The 14,872-nt window shown below is 40.6% G+C and overlaps 1 protein-coding gene across 1 annotated transcript in view; it reads left to right on the top strand.

Annotated features, from left to right (window-relative positions):
* The window catches only part of cpne9 (copine family member IX), a 203,475-nt gene that overhangs the window by 153,107 nt on the left and 35,496 nt on the right, over positions 1–14,872 (top strand). The window contains exons 10-15 of the mRNA XM_038696360.1: positions 1,014–1,055; positions 9,030–9,105; positions 9,301–9,354; positions 9,512–9,573; positions 11,663–11,709; positions 13,249–13,430. Of these exons, the coding sequence (XP_038552288.1) occupies positions 1,014–1,055; positions 9,030–9,105; positions 9,301–9,354; positions 9,512–9,573; positions 11,663–11,709; positions 13,249–13,430 (463 nt within the window). The remainder of the gene's footprint in view (positions 1–1,013; positions 1,056–9,029; positions 9,106–9,300; positions 9,355–9,511; positions 9,574–11,662; positions 11,710–13,248; positions 13,431–14,872) is intronic.

Here is a 14,872-nt window from a genome sequence, read left to right on the forward strand (position 1 = left end):
TGAGACAGGGGAAGACACAGACTAAATACGTTACGGAAGGATAATGAGGGTAGGAAGCGAAGTATTTGAAACGAAAGGTGTGGTATTTCAAAATAAAACAGGAAAAAATCAATGAGTGACATAAAACAAAGAAAAACATAACCTAGGGAGCAGGGACTTGAGATGGGCCGAGGTCAACTGAGGAGCAAATTCTGACACATACTGTAGCTGTACCTCAATATGATGGAAGTGAAATCAGGTTTCAGAGGGTTAACAGTATATTATTACTGAGGCTGGATTATCAACTGAACAGGCAGCCCGCCCCCAGATGCCGAGGGGTCCCAGAACCACCAGGTTCATTGTGTGTCACGTAGTTTGTGATCATTTTATTAGTTGCAAATTTGTTTCTGAATATGCACCAATAAAGCACCGGGTAAATTGAAATGATAGAGACATCCATTCAGGTCCTGCACTATTACCTAATTTAGAGGCCCTGTCTTGTAGAGGGGCCAAAATTCTAGTTTAGGGCCTTGATTATTTTCCAGCAAACACAGGTGTACTGGTTAGTCTCCGACCACTGTAGGAAAAATATAATCAAGATGTTATATGTGTTCTACTGCGGATACTGTTCTTGATGGATATTTGATGCAAGAGTGGCAGGCATTGGCACTGCCATTTAATCTTTCATTATGCTGTATTGTCATGGAGGGTATGCTATGGAGCACAAGAGTCAGGGATACATAGCACTCAGAGTGGGGGTGTATGGGTATGTGTTTTCATTGCATATAAGGATCAGTTCCAAAAATACTGGTGTATTCTCTTTTATGTCAGGCATCTAACCTTGTTACGTAACAGGTGTCCTTTTTTATACTGGTTTTTGTCGGTTTACCTCCTGACTTACTCTCGCTCTGTCGATTTCTCTCCCCTGTCCCTGTGACGCTTCTCTTTCTCTTTCTCACCCTGACAATCTCTCTCCTCACTGAATCTCACCTCTGTCTGTCTCATCTCCGCTACATCATCTCACCTCCCTCCAGGACAGTCAAGGTGGACGTTTATGATTGGGATAGAGATGGGAGGTAAGTTCTCAACTCGCTATCTCTTACTTTTTCTTTTATTCATTTTCAGCTTCAGATTGAATCCCACAAATGTCACACCCTGTTCTGTCTGGGGGCAGTTATTTTAGTCTTATTATTAGGTATTAGACAGATGGAGGGCTCCACCCACCTGGAACACGCTGGTTGATGAATCAAAAACACTGCTGACCGCAGTACTGACAGCTTCTCTTTCTCACTGACAGTGGGTTCCTTTTACGGGCTCCTCTGACAGACTTGTAAGATTAATTTAAGTTTTTTTAGGCAGTCTGGCCTTGTGTTACTGCTTTCCATAAATTTCAGGATTCATTGGAAATTCTCGTGGTGTTTTTATGAATCCCCCAAACTTCCAAATCCCTATCACAATGTGAGGAAACTAAAGATAAATGTTTGTCTTGCTGTGTCCAGTATTGTGTATCTAGTTTGACAGAGTCATCAAGCGTTTGAAAGATGATTCTGTTTTGTCTTTTCAGGGCATCATGGCAAGGAATTTTAAAGCAGTCCATTATCAGAGATTTCAGAACTTAACTTTAAAATAGGGACATAATCAAAATAAAGTCCTGTGCATTCATTCTGCCAGGGAGAGCAGGGAGTGTGCTGTCTTTCACACAGAAAAGATTAAACCCAGCATTTGACCTCAGTGAATGCAATGATCGCAATACAGTCTTCTCAACTCGCCATTTATACCTACACAATAACACTACTATGAAATGTTTTTATTTTTATCCACTTTTGCAAACAAATATGTCCAGGGCATCCTGTGTGATGTGGATGAAAATTCACAGGGAAATTGATTAGTAAATGTTAGTAATTAGTTACATTACTTTCGTTATTCAGAACAGCTTCGTCAAAGGTGTACTACAATTCTCCATCCAGTCCCTAGAATTCCAAGTCCTCCACAGCCTCAGGTCTCACGTTCTATATTTAACATATGTAGAAATAAAAGCTAGATCTTGTGGTTTAACAAGCAGTCAGCCTACAATTACCGACCATCAACAGCTAGCTTAATGAAAGCCCAAGTGTGTGCACACTACAGAAGTCCCATCATCGCAGTGAGGCTGTGGAGAACACACTCCTACTCTGAACTAAATCAGGGGATTTCAGAATGTAGACTTACCAGTACTAGTAATAGTAGCAAGCCAGTGAAGAACACACAACATGTAAATTAGACATGCCTCCCCACACCTCCAGCCCCTCTACTAAGCTTGCACATCCTGCACCAAACTGTCAAGTAAGTCAAGTAAGACCATTTGCACAGGATTAGGTGATTAACAAGATTAAGCAGGAAGAGTGTAGTCATAGAGAGCTACAAGACCAACGCTCCTCGATAGCTACACTCATCAGTTTGAACAATACACAAAATTATAGTAGGTGGCTCATAATGGACAGCACACTGGCCAGGCCAATCCAGTCATATATGAAGGCAGCCCTCATGTACAGCCTGGATAGAAACTGCACTTGTAGCTCACATTACAACTGTCCATTTAGCTCCCGCAGTCTTCCAGCTAAGTCTATGTGGTCTAAATCATCTTACCCAAAACACTTTTCTATTCTGACATTAAACTACCAGAAGTGCAAGAGGGAAAAGGACAGACATTGCAGTGCATGATATACACATGCATGCCACTAGAAAATAAACCTAGAACTACAATAATAAACATCACAATCTGCTTAGACTTTTTTCTTCTGCTTAAGTCCGCTCCCTTTCTTTATCTAAACCTCTCCCATGTTATTGCTTTGTTAACGTTTCCTCTCCTTCCCCCTTGATATGTTCCATCTTCCATCTTTCCCCGTTGGGAGATTAAGTCGTTGTTTGCTCCTTGAGGATTCCCCCTAAATACCAGCATTGCTCAGTGTTGGTGTCACGCACAGCTTCAGGTGGTGATATATTAAAATGCGGAGATAATCTGAGGGCATGCAGGGAGTTGATATTTACCATGATGCTGTAGGGGATTTTTTTTCATGTTCAGATGAAAAATTATGTGTTAAATCTATGAAAACCTTATTTTTCTGAGGGATCCTCTCAACCAGAGAAGATTTAAGCGCCATAAGGTCATTCTGGCACAGATCAAGTGCAGTGACCATGCACTGGGAAAGTAGTAAAATTACATTCCAATTCAAATGCTGTTTTATTTAGTGTAGTTTTAGTAGATTAATACATGATACTGAATAATATAATACTGTACAATTAGACCTCATGCAAAACAGACACCATGGTTACCTTTCACAACCAGGAGTGAGTACATGAGATGAATAGTATTTTTCCTATTTTTAGTATAATAGTTGTATGAGGAGAATGAAGTGCAGTAAATTAGATAACCCAATTAAGACTGAACTAAAAAATTTTAAAAATGCTAAAAGAAATCAGTTTTTTGGACACTTTCCTAATATGGGCATCAAACGTGTGTTGCGAATCCCAAATGACACCTTCATATTTAAATCTAGATTATAAGTATTCACTTTCTTCCTCAATTTCCTTTTGGTCAATATTGATTGTGAATTAAGCAGGTATCCTGCAGCCACTGGGAGATATTGACTAGTTGCCTAGTTAACAGCTCTGAAGCCTGATGAAGAGTTTCTGCTGTTACATGATGATTGGATCATCTGCTTTCAGGTAGATCATTTATATATAAGAAAAAAAAGCAAAAGGCCCCTTATTCATTTCAGCAATAAGGAAGTGCTCCGAATTTGTTGTTTTGTCTTCGTGTCTACACTGGAAGTGAGAGTGAGGGAGTTGTGTTGTGTAGGTTGACATCTGCTGCTTGTGATAGTGACTAGTTTAATAATATAACGTACAGCGCTGGAAGACTGACAGAGTTGGAAGAAAGTGAAAGGCTTTGTTCTATAGCAGTCTGACAAAGACAGACCGATATTTATGTAGCAGCAGTTCTCCTGCACAGCTCTGGGATCAACTGATCAATGATAGTCATGGTGACAGGTCAGAAGGTGTTATTATTAAATGCAGTCTAGTTTTCCATGACATGAGCTTTTCATTGTGTAACAAGCAGATTATTCCAAGTTATATTATCATCATTAAATATATATTATAAATAAAAATAATTATAATATTTATTTATAGACTACTTTTCCAAGTCTTACATTATCAGCTTTTGGGGTGCGGTTAGCAGTGGGTAGTGCACGCGCCTCGTGTACAAGGCTGAGTCCTTATCTCAGTGGTGAAGACTAAAGTAAAATCAGAACCAGTGTTGGGCAGTAACGCGTTACTAGTTACTGTAATAATATTACTTTTCCCAGTAACTAAGTAGTGTAACTAATTACTTTTCTAAAAGGGTAACATTATTACTAGTTACTAATGCAAGTAACGCTGCGTTACTCGTTACTGAACGCACCATCCTTGACGTAAATCCACGACTGTGCGGCAGCTCAGCAGGACTTTTTTGTTCATGTCCACTAATAGCCAAACACTAAAGGAAGAAAGTAGAACTAGGGGGAGAGGCGTTGTTTCCACAGCTGTAAGTAGCTGCTGCCATTATTGTGTCACAGTCTGATGCAAATAAATTGTCGTCTAGTCTAAACTCTGTGCGACCAGCAAAAACCTTTCAACCATGAACATTTCTACATCTGATTTATTGAAGCATCTGCTGAAGCAGCACAGCGACGTGAAACTTACAGAAAGAAACCCAGCAGCTGCTGTCGCTGATGCTTGGACTCATCAGGAGAGAGTGGCGTTAACGCAACGTTTTGTAACTACGGAATACTGCTCTTAGGCTACATTTGCAGTAAAACCGCTGTTTGAATGTCCGGATTTACTTGCTTTATTTTTTTATTTCAGCTAGTGGCGTTAAGAAACGTTAGGCCTAGGCTATATGCATTGTAAAAACCACACTCCTTGCTGCTGTTATGAATATGATATTAGTTAAAAAGTCGCGAGAGACTGCTTTGTTTGGGGGTGAAGGGTAGTGAAAGCAGGTCATTCTGTGGGAAAACACTGGAAAGTAACATAACGAGTAACGTAACTAGTTACTTTTATCACCCAGTAATAAGTAAAGTAATAATATTACTTTTTAAAGGAGTAATAACTAGTAATATATACAATTTCTAAGTAACTTGCCCAACACTGGTCAAACTGACAAAAGACCTCTGCCCGAGGATCTCAAAGTACATACGAGCGCGTAAGGTAAGATGTCAGATATAGAGTGAGGCTATGAAGAGCCTTAAGATCACCAGTAAAATCTTAAAATCTATTCTAAAACATACTGGGGGCCAGTGTAAAGAAGCTAGAACAGGAGTGATAGGTTCATGTTTCTTGGTTCTGGCTAAAGACCTGGCGTCTGAGTTCTGTACAGTCTGGAGTCGATAAACAAGTAACTAAGTTGTGTAATATTGTTTCTCAGAACTGACCAGACACCAAGATTCTTTTCAACAGACTATATGTGATCCAATAGGGATTGTTACGTCCTAAGGTCAAGGGGTTTCCTGGACGCAACATAAAAGGTGTGGCTGCCCACTCTTCCCATTCCCAAGCAAGGCCAGAACACAAGAGATACAGTTTAGCAGTTTATTCATCATCAGAGATGAGCAGTGCCCAAAACACTCTAAGAAACCTAAAACCTTCCTAAACCAAAAACAAAAAGTAAAGACAAAGTTCTAAACTAGGCTTCTAATTCCAAAAACAGGAGAAAAAACTGCTAGTAACTGACACAACTAAGCTACAACAAAGAACATCTGTACATAAACAAAATGGCTTAAGCCATCAAAAAAAAGACAATAACCGGAGTTAGAAAGTTAAGCTATTCAAAGTCTAATGTGTTCACTACACAGGTTCACTCACAAAGTCTAGTATGCTCACAACAGTTCTCTACTCACAATGAAAACAAAGAGTACACAGGCTCAGGTTGGGAACGGCAGAGAGAGAGAAGTTCCTGTCAGATGGGGCTTAAAATGGCTGCTGTCATCCAGGTGACCAATCAGGAGGCTCCAATCAGCTCTGCAGGACCAATCCTGTGTGCACACCTGTTTTCCATTATCTGCATACACTCACTCACACTCTAAGGGAGGAGACAGCTGCAGGGTGAGAGATAAACACAGACAAAATATGACCCCATGGTCATAACAGGAACTACCGTCACCAAATACGTGCACCTAAGGCTTACACAAACCTCGGGAAAACACTGAAATGAAATGCTCATGGACACAACAGCACTCCTGCTGGAAGAAATTAAGAGACAATGTTTTGGGGTTTTATAGTCAGATATAGAGCAGGGCTGACACTCTGTAATCATCTCATTTATGCAGGTTCTTTTTGACCTGTAGAAAACTGTGTCTGACAACAGATAAAATAAAACCTGACCTGGACCTTCCCTTAAACCAGTCCTTTTTTGTGGTGTCTCTCTCCAGTTACACTTTTATAACCCCTCACACATTTAACAGTTAAACAGTTTTGGGACATTGCAATACTTTGCTCACCAGTCTTGCTAGCGGTACCTCTGGGGCTATCTAGGGGGGGAGGGGGAGGCAGACATCACCAGGCTCACACCATGTCACCACTTCAGGAGAGTTAGTTTTTAGGTTAGTTGTGCTTCTTGTACCCTCCTCAGTTCTCATTGAAATCTATATTAAATCCCTCAGGTAGGCCATTTGTCCTCTGATTCTCATCTTGCGGACGCACAGTATCTTGTATTTGGATGTATATGCCTTGGTGTCCTTCTTGTAGTACAGTACAGAGGACTTACAAGCTCAGCACTGACTGCTCGAGGACCAGATGACTCTAGTGGATTTGTGATCTGGGCTAGATGCTTTGTCAAGAGTCTGTAGGCAACCTTGCGTTTCACAATTACAGCATAGAAAGTCCAGTGGCTGTGACAACAGCATTATGCAGTGAAGTAACATGATGGTTGTAATTATTTGGGAGAGCATCATAGTGAACCTAAAGGTGGTGAAGATAATATAATATGAATGCTGTGTTTTTGACATATGATTGGTTTGGGTGTGGGTGGTCATGAGAAGAAGGAAACCAACAGATAGCTTTGGGGGTTACCCAACAGAACATAGGATATTACACTAATTTGATAGAAGGTGTAAGCATTGAATGAACTAGAAAGGGAATAATTCTGAATTAATTGTCTGAATAACACTCAGACAACTGGCTAAATAATAAAAAGACATATTATTGTACTACAGAGTTAGATACGTCTACACATGTGGTCACTATGAATCATTGCCTTGTTAGTGTGTTACGCCTGGCTTGGAATATCCAGAATTCAACTTAGTAAGAGACATTAGCTTTTAATTAAGGGGTGAGAAAACTCTAACTCACCTACTGATTATCCTTCCACAGCAACCTCCAACACCACTAATCAAAAAGGTACTTAAAATGCCCACTAGTGTGAATTCTTCAGCGGATCAATGGGTGTACATTTTTGATTTTATACTGAAAGTAGTCATATTTTCTTAAAGGCTCCTTTTCAGAAAGAGGTTAAAGGAAAATAGGTTTACATTATTTGTAATCTGTGAGGGACTGGAACTGCCCCTCCAGCTGACATGACATGACAATGTGTAATGTGAAAGGTGTGTATGTTATTGACTTTTCACCCGTGCAGTTTGCATCAGATCTGTAGAGAGTTTTAGCATTCTTCAGCTAATTGATTTGGTTTTATGGCCTGCAACTTGAATGATTTTGTTCAGACTCACCGCTCTCATTAACCTCACTTCCAACAACAACAGAAAGCTGTTCTCAACTTAAACCTACTGTACACTACCTGCCCAGCACCAAACAGCAGGAAAACACATTTAGCAACTAGCTGGTGAACATAATGTTAAGACATGGTGGAATAAAAAATACTTAATGCTGCTTAAATGTTGTGCTTTTTCTTGTTGTGGTGTATAACATATGTGCATTTGACCATTACAGTTTAACATAATGCTCTGTAGCTGGGGACAGTGAACCCTTATGGGGAAGTAATGATTGATGGGTGTACAAAGAGTGAACTCTCCTATAGAACTTGACCACTGACTCAGAGCTGGAGAGAGGCACAGTGAACCCTTAAGGGGAAGTAATGATTGATGGGTGTGCAAAGAGTGAACCCTACTATGAAATTTGACCTCTGACCCAGTGGTAGGGGGAGTAGAGGTTAGTGTGTATGAAGGGACTGTGCCCTTATATGGTTTTTAGCAGAGACCTAAACATGTCCTATATAAGCTGTGTTCGATGTACAGAGAGACAGAGTGGTTATCGGGCTGGGTCACTCTCCAAGCTGCTGCAGAGCTTGTAATTGATGCTGAATTCTTTGATGTAATAAACTTTTACGATCAAGAACAGTGTCAAGCGGATTTCTTCTCAACACATCATCGCAGCATTATCGTTCGGACACCACATTGTAAACACTAAAAATTGCAATAGTTTTCTGTCCGGCATACAACATTTAGGGGTGGGGGTTTAAACTGTTCGGTCCAACTCTAAATGTGCAGGTGTATTTAGATTTTTTAGGTGGAGCACTGTCCTGTCCTGACGTTTGCTCAACAGGTAACGTTAGTTAGTTAGCTGCTGGCCCCTCTGCCTGTGCAGAGAGCAGCTGGGCACACGGCCCTTGGATCTGCTTGTAGGTTGCCAGGTTGTGGTGATAGATGGGTTGAAAATTGTATTTAATGTGTGGATTGTGTTTCATAGATGATCTGGCAACTTGGGTGACATCAGATATCCATCCATGACTTGGATCCATGTATTACATTATGACAGTTATTCATAATAAAGTTTGAGGGCCATAGTAATAATTACGGGAGTTTCCTGGGGAAAACGGGAGGGCTCTGGGAAAAGCAAGAGAAATCCCAGAGTTGTCAGGTATGGTCTGGTGTTCTTGATGTCTTTTATTGGATAAAGGCATCTGCTTTCGAATGATCGTTCTTTGTTAAAGCAAATAGTGAATTATGTTGCTGATGCACTGTACCTGTTTTCCTGTCTCTGTCTCTCTCTCTCTCGATCTAAATCAATCTTTCTACCAGTCATGACTTTATCGGAGAGTTCACCACCAGCTACAGAGAGCTTTCCAGAGGCCAAAGCCAGTTTAATGTCTATGAGGTAAAATACAAGAAAAGCAAAGTATAGCCTTGGATGTGTAAAGGATATAAAATTTTTACCACGTTGTGGGAATGTGCAACTACATCAAGTGAGTGTTATATGTCATTCATTTAATAGGAGTTCAGATATGCAATGTATGACTACAGACACATTTGTTCAAAAACTAATTTCTTGTTTCCTGTCTTGTGTGTCAAGGTTTTGAATCCTAAAAAGAAAGGCAAGAAGAAGAAATACATCAATTCAGGGACGGTAAGACCTGTCGGAGTGTGTTTCATCAGCAGCTGTCACATGTTTCATGGACATGAGTCATAGCAGCAATCAGAGCCATAAACAGATGGTGTCTGCAATGAAACCTCCTTGTGATCTTTTTCTGTCCTCTGCTCTCTTCTCCCTCCCCGTCTTCAAGGTGACCCTGCTGTCTTTCAAAGTGGAGTCAGAATGCACATTTGTCGACTTCATCAGAGGAGGGTGAGAGCGCAATCTGTAATGTGTTATCAGTGTCTATGGGAAGCCATTAAAGAGCAACAATGCAGCCAAATTCTGGTAGCTCCCTCCCTCGCAGCATATTTAGAAGAAGCAGTAGAGGACTGCACAGGACATCCACTGTAGGGGCATGGCCTAAGTGGTGTGTGACAAAGGAGGTAATGAAACACCGACCAGTAAGGATACACTGATCAGACTGGCTGACAGCGTGACTGATTCAGCGTAGCAGGGACAGCGAGCTGGAAGCTGGGAGTCAGAGTTAACCAGCCATGAGCAGCTGCTGTCAGACTCTCCGTGTCCGGTCTGGAGTCTGCTGGGGCTTTGACTGTCACTAGAAGCACATTCATGGCCCTTTGTTAAAGTTTCTGTGTCGTACCTGTTTTGTGCTAGCGGCTCAGAGAGGTTATCTGGTGTGTGTCTGTAGGGGAGTATAAGTACCACTGGCACCTAATTTCTAGGTCTGCTGGAAAGCTGAGCAGTCCTGATGATTTTGCAGCCATGAAAGCAACTTTCTGGCCAGTAAATGGTAAATGGATTGTAGGGCTGTCCCCACCTAAGGATTTAAATAGTCAAATCAGAATCGTCCAGTCCTGCGTACAGTCGACTGTCGAATAGTGTGTTTTTGTGCGCGGTGATTGCGAGCCGGGGGGGGGGGGGCTGCTCTCTCTCTTGCCTGCCATTCACAGGTCTTGGGCAGAGTTTTGCGTGCGTGCTGTGTTGCTGGCAGCTGCATGCACATTGCGGTTCCTCGCGGGTCTGTTTCAAGTAGTCAAGTAGCCGGCTATTGAAAACGATATAATATTCTTTGTGTGGTGATGAATTTACCGAAAGTCTTGCGAGGTGCGAACAACTCGGCACAACACCAGTGAAGCCGGGGCTCCGTCTCTTCAGCAAGTGTTCCTCTTCTGCCACCACACACACACCCGCTTCGCCAACACATGCTCACTGACGACCCAGGGTTAGGGTTACAATTTTGGATTTATTTACGCACATTAAAATGTATTGAAAGTTTCATTCTTTTCATATGTTTATTTACAGCATTAAACGTTGAAATGTATATTGTAATAGGCTGTATATTAACTCATTGGGTGAAAACTGGTAGTTCATTGTTGAGCACCCCCATATCGCCAAAATGACATGATCCTTGTTTTGCTGCGAAGCTTCGACTGTGAGATTGACAGTCGAATCAGGCTCCGCCCATCGAAGCATCGAATCTTTAACTATTCGTAGTCAGCCCTAATGGATTGTACTTGCATAGCGTCTTTATAGTTACGACCAATCACTGCGCTTTACGCCATGTCACATCGGTGCCTATTAGACATTTGGACATGTCAAAAAGTTTGGTTGGCCGTTGTCAGGCCCTCGCACCGTTGAGCCATGAGTTGATTCCCCATGATCAGTGCCTTCTTTCTTACGTATAAGATATCTCCTCTAGTACTCTCTTAAGAACAGACAACCCATGTTGACCAATCTTCCCAACCAGTTTCTCATCCAGACTTATGCCTTTTTAAATCTTGCACTGTGTACTTTTGAGATTGGAGAGAAGTTTGTCCTTATGTGTGTGATACAATCCGATTTCAAATTTGGTTAGAATTTTAAAACTCCTGTAGTCTGAGCCCAGCTTTAAGTTGCCCTTTTGTCTCTGCCAATTGATCCTACAGTCAAATTTTATACTGTACTGAAATTAACTGAACTCAGTGACAGCCTGCAAGACAGAAAAAAAAATTCACAAATATAATATATGCTTGCCATTGTTTTTCCAAAACATGCACAGAATATAGTAGTAGCCTATAGTAGATTTGTAGTAATATTATATGAATACAACTCTTGGAAAAACACATCTTCTTTAGGTTGAAAATAGTCAAATGTTGAATATCAGCACAAAACAGCACTTAAATTTTAAGACTTGAGGAGCCCGTATAATTTGAATCATGGTGCAGATCCCCTGCTATGTGCTTTATAAGCGACAGAGGCGAGCCGTTGATGAGTTTCTCAGTCTAGCCTAAACAGCTTCTGGCACATTCCTAATATCTCTGTTTTGAATGATGCTGATGTGCAATCAATCTCTCACCAGGACACAACTCAATTTCACCGTGGCCATAGACTTCACAGCATCCAACGGTAGGACATCCTTACATCTTTATGCATGCAGGAAATGTCCACTCTGTTGTTCAGTGAAAATGTTTTACCGCCAACTTATGCGTATTGTCAGTTATTACTTTAATTAAGGATTGTGTTCGCCTCTCTGGGTTGATCTTGATCTTAACTTGGGTAGGTGGTCTTTGTTATATTTCTAACTAAATGATAGTCAACTAATGATTGTCACTGTATGACAATCTTACTGAGTGTTGAGTGCCATTTAAAAAAATCAATACATGGTTGACAATTATTTGTGATATTGTACCTTGCTGTAATGTAACACAAATAAGATAATCTATCCATGTATCACATCAGTGATAAAAACGGTTAATTTAATAGAGACAGTGCATAATACATTTATTTCAGCAGCTAAAAGCTAATTTCACCTGTTTACTAGGCATTATTACAACAACCAAAATAAAAATAGACAACATTGGTTCCCAACTAGCAGAATAAGAATTTCTTAAACATAAGCATGAGCAGTATAGATTAACTCAGTGACTACAAGTCTGATTTATAATTACATGAGGAAAATATTTAAGATGGGAGGGGAAAAAATTACCTGTTTTTGCATTTTCTCACAAAAGTTGAAACACATAGATCATCGTAGGCCATCCGAGAAAAAGCACTGGGTCAATGGAGGGATGGAGGAATGGGACAAACAGACACAGGACTTTAACCTAGTAGATGTTGTTGTTTGAGTCCTGTGTGAAACTTTCTTATAAATAACATATGTAAGTGAACTTAACATACTCAAGTCACGTCAGGTCTTCCCTAAACCTAAACAGTCTTTTCCTAAACCTAACAAAGTCGTTTTTGTGCCTTAACCTAATGAAGTGGTTTCACCAAATTATTCAAGTTTTATTTTGAACTAGACTAACTGGATGTAGCATATTTATTATTGCAGAGCCCTGTGGGTCCACAAACTACATTAGAGGGGTCCCTACAGCATCATATTTTGAAGCAGAGGGCCACTCACCCAGCAGCAGTATTTGACAATTTGTTAGTGCCAACGTGTAACTGTATTTTGGCTTTTAATCTTCATACCCAGTAACTAAAAGCACTGATTACTAATTCTAAAATGTGCTTGATTTTAAGTAGAGGCCACACATAATGGACTGACAATATACTACACATCAGCTCGCAGTGTGAGGATCAAGTACAGGTCACTAGGTGTATTTTGATGCAGATGTATGTAGTTTTTGTTTGTCATGTTGTCATGTTTGTCATTTTTAGATTTCTGGGTAGTTAACCATTTAGGAAGACTCATTCTTTTTTCAGAAAATATATATGTCATATATTTTGTCGCTGCCTGTGTGTGTCTTGGCATGCAAATGCTTTTGGGTAAACCACACTGTATCCAGGAATGAACTTATGGAAAAGTGGTTTAGAAAGTAAGTATATAGCCTAAGCTCCAAAAATGCCCAAACTCACACTATATATAGGTTTTATTCATGTGCCATACATTGTGTGTGTGTGTGTCTGTCTGTGTATTGGGTGTGGTGGTGTTTCTCTTTCCAGGTAACCCGTCTCAGCCTACCTCACTGCACTACATGAGTCCATACCAGATGAATGCGTACGCCATGGCACTGAAGGCTGTGGGGGAGATTATCCAGGACTACGACAGCGACAAACTCTTCCCAGCATATGGCTTTGGAGCTAAGCTTCCCCCGGATGGCAAGATCTCCCACGCCTTCCCACTGGTAAGAGACACTGTTCTAAAAACACTGGGACAGACGGTTTGCTAAAACAGATAAACAAGTTTGCCACTTGACCTTACTTTTTAAAAAAGTATTTATTTAAGGCTGACTTGTGTCCGCTCTGACTAAATCACTGCCAGGATGTGAAATGTGTCCATCTGTCAGATGTAAGGTCTCGCTGGCTGCTGATGTAGAGTCCACCTCCATTTTGGACTTTCCTTAAGGCTCACTTTGGCTAAATAAAAATGCAGTCAAATATTATGTCAAGGCCAAAAGCTTCAAGCAAAAAAGTGTTTCCTGTGTCTAACAGCAACATTAGCATGAGAGACCCTTTAATGTTGACTTTAGGGAAACAATTTGTTGTTAGTAATACTTGCTGGACTTGAGTACTTTCCACTTAAGCTGCTCTAAAGAAAATATTTATAAAAATTAATTAATTTTACCTCTCTATTCTACCACTGCCTCGATTGGTTAGTTGTGTTATTATGTGACTTTGGTGTTTTTAACCCTTTAAACCACCAGAGTCACACAATAACAATCAAACTAATCAGCCGAGGCAGCGGGACACCAGCAACTCCCGTTAAAGGTGAAATTACTGTTGTTGTTAATGGAGTCGGGTGGCTTTGACAAGAGCGATAAGTGACTGTTTTTGGTTTTTAAAAAAGGCTCTCACACTTTAACAAAGGTCTATCTCTGTAGGCATCCTTTCTGTAATGTTGTCAGACAATAATAACAATCTGATCCTGTCTGTGGCACAAACAAGCACTTTAGTGGACTGCAAGGATTCTCATTTCAACAATGTTTTCATTGGAATTTCTTTCACCTTTAACCCTTTATTTTTTCTTTAGTACAAGCATTACATCCAAGAACTTGTAACATGTGATTGTTTTATAAGTTCAGATAAAGGTCCGCTTTGGCGTTACGACCACTGATAACGCTATGGCGCAATGTTTTTGTGCGTGTGTACCTGTATTGCATGCACACAAGGACGCAATGTACTGAACAACATGCAACGATTCAACTCAAGACAACTTGTTAAGTCAATGAAAGGAAAGGTTACATAAGCCCACAAGCTGTAGGCATTGTGAGTAGTCTTGTGAAGTGGAAGACTGAGGCAGAGGAAAGGAACAAAAGGTGGGAGGAAGAAACACTGTGAATCACGCTGCGTGTTGAGAGAAAATAATGCTGCATTCACATGCTCCTCAGATGGTCCCATATTCTGAGTTGGGAAGTCGTTCTTCCGACTTTGGGGTGTTCATGAGCTTAATGTGGGAACAACATAGGTATATTGTTGTATAACCTCTGGGTAGTGGGTTGTTATGTATGTGAAGTATGCTGAAATAGTTTGAACATTAATGAGTTTCAGATTTGTTGCTGCACCAGTACATTCCCTAAAACTACTAACATATTGCTTTACCTGACTTGTTATCAGGGTTAATGCTAAT

The sequence above is a fragment of the Micropterus salmoides genome, unplaced genomic scaffold (genome assembly GCF_014851395.1).
Source record: "Micropterus salmoides isolate LMB-PRFRI ecotype aquatic unplaced genomic scaffold, ASM1485139v1 Ms_hic_scaffold_4, whole genome shotgun sequence".
NCBI classification, from domain to species: domain Eukaryota; kingdom Metazoa; phylum Chordata; class Actinopteri; order Centrarchiformes; family Centrarchidae; genus Micropterus; species Micropterus salmoides.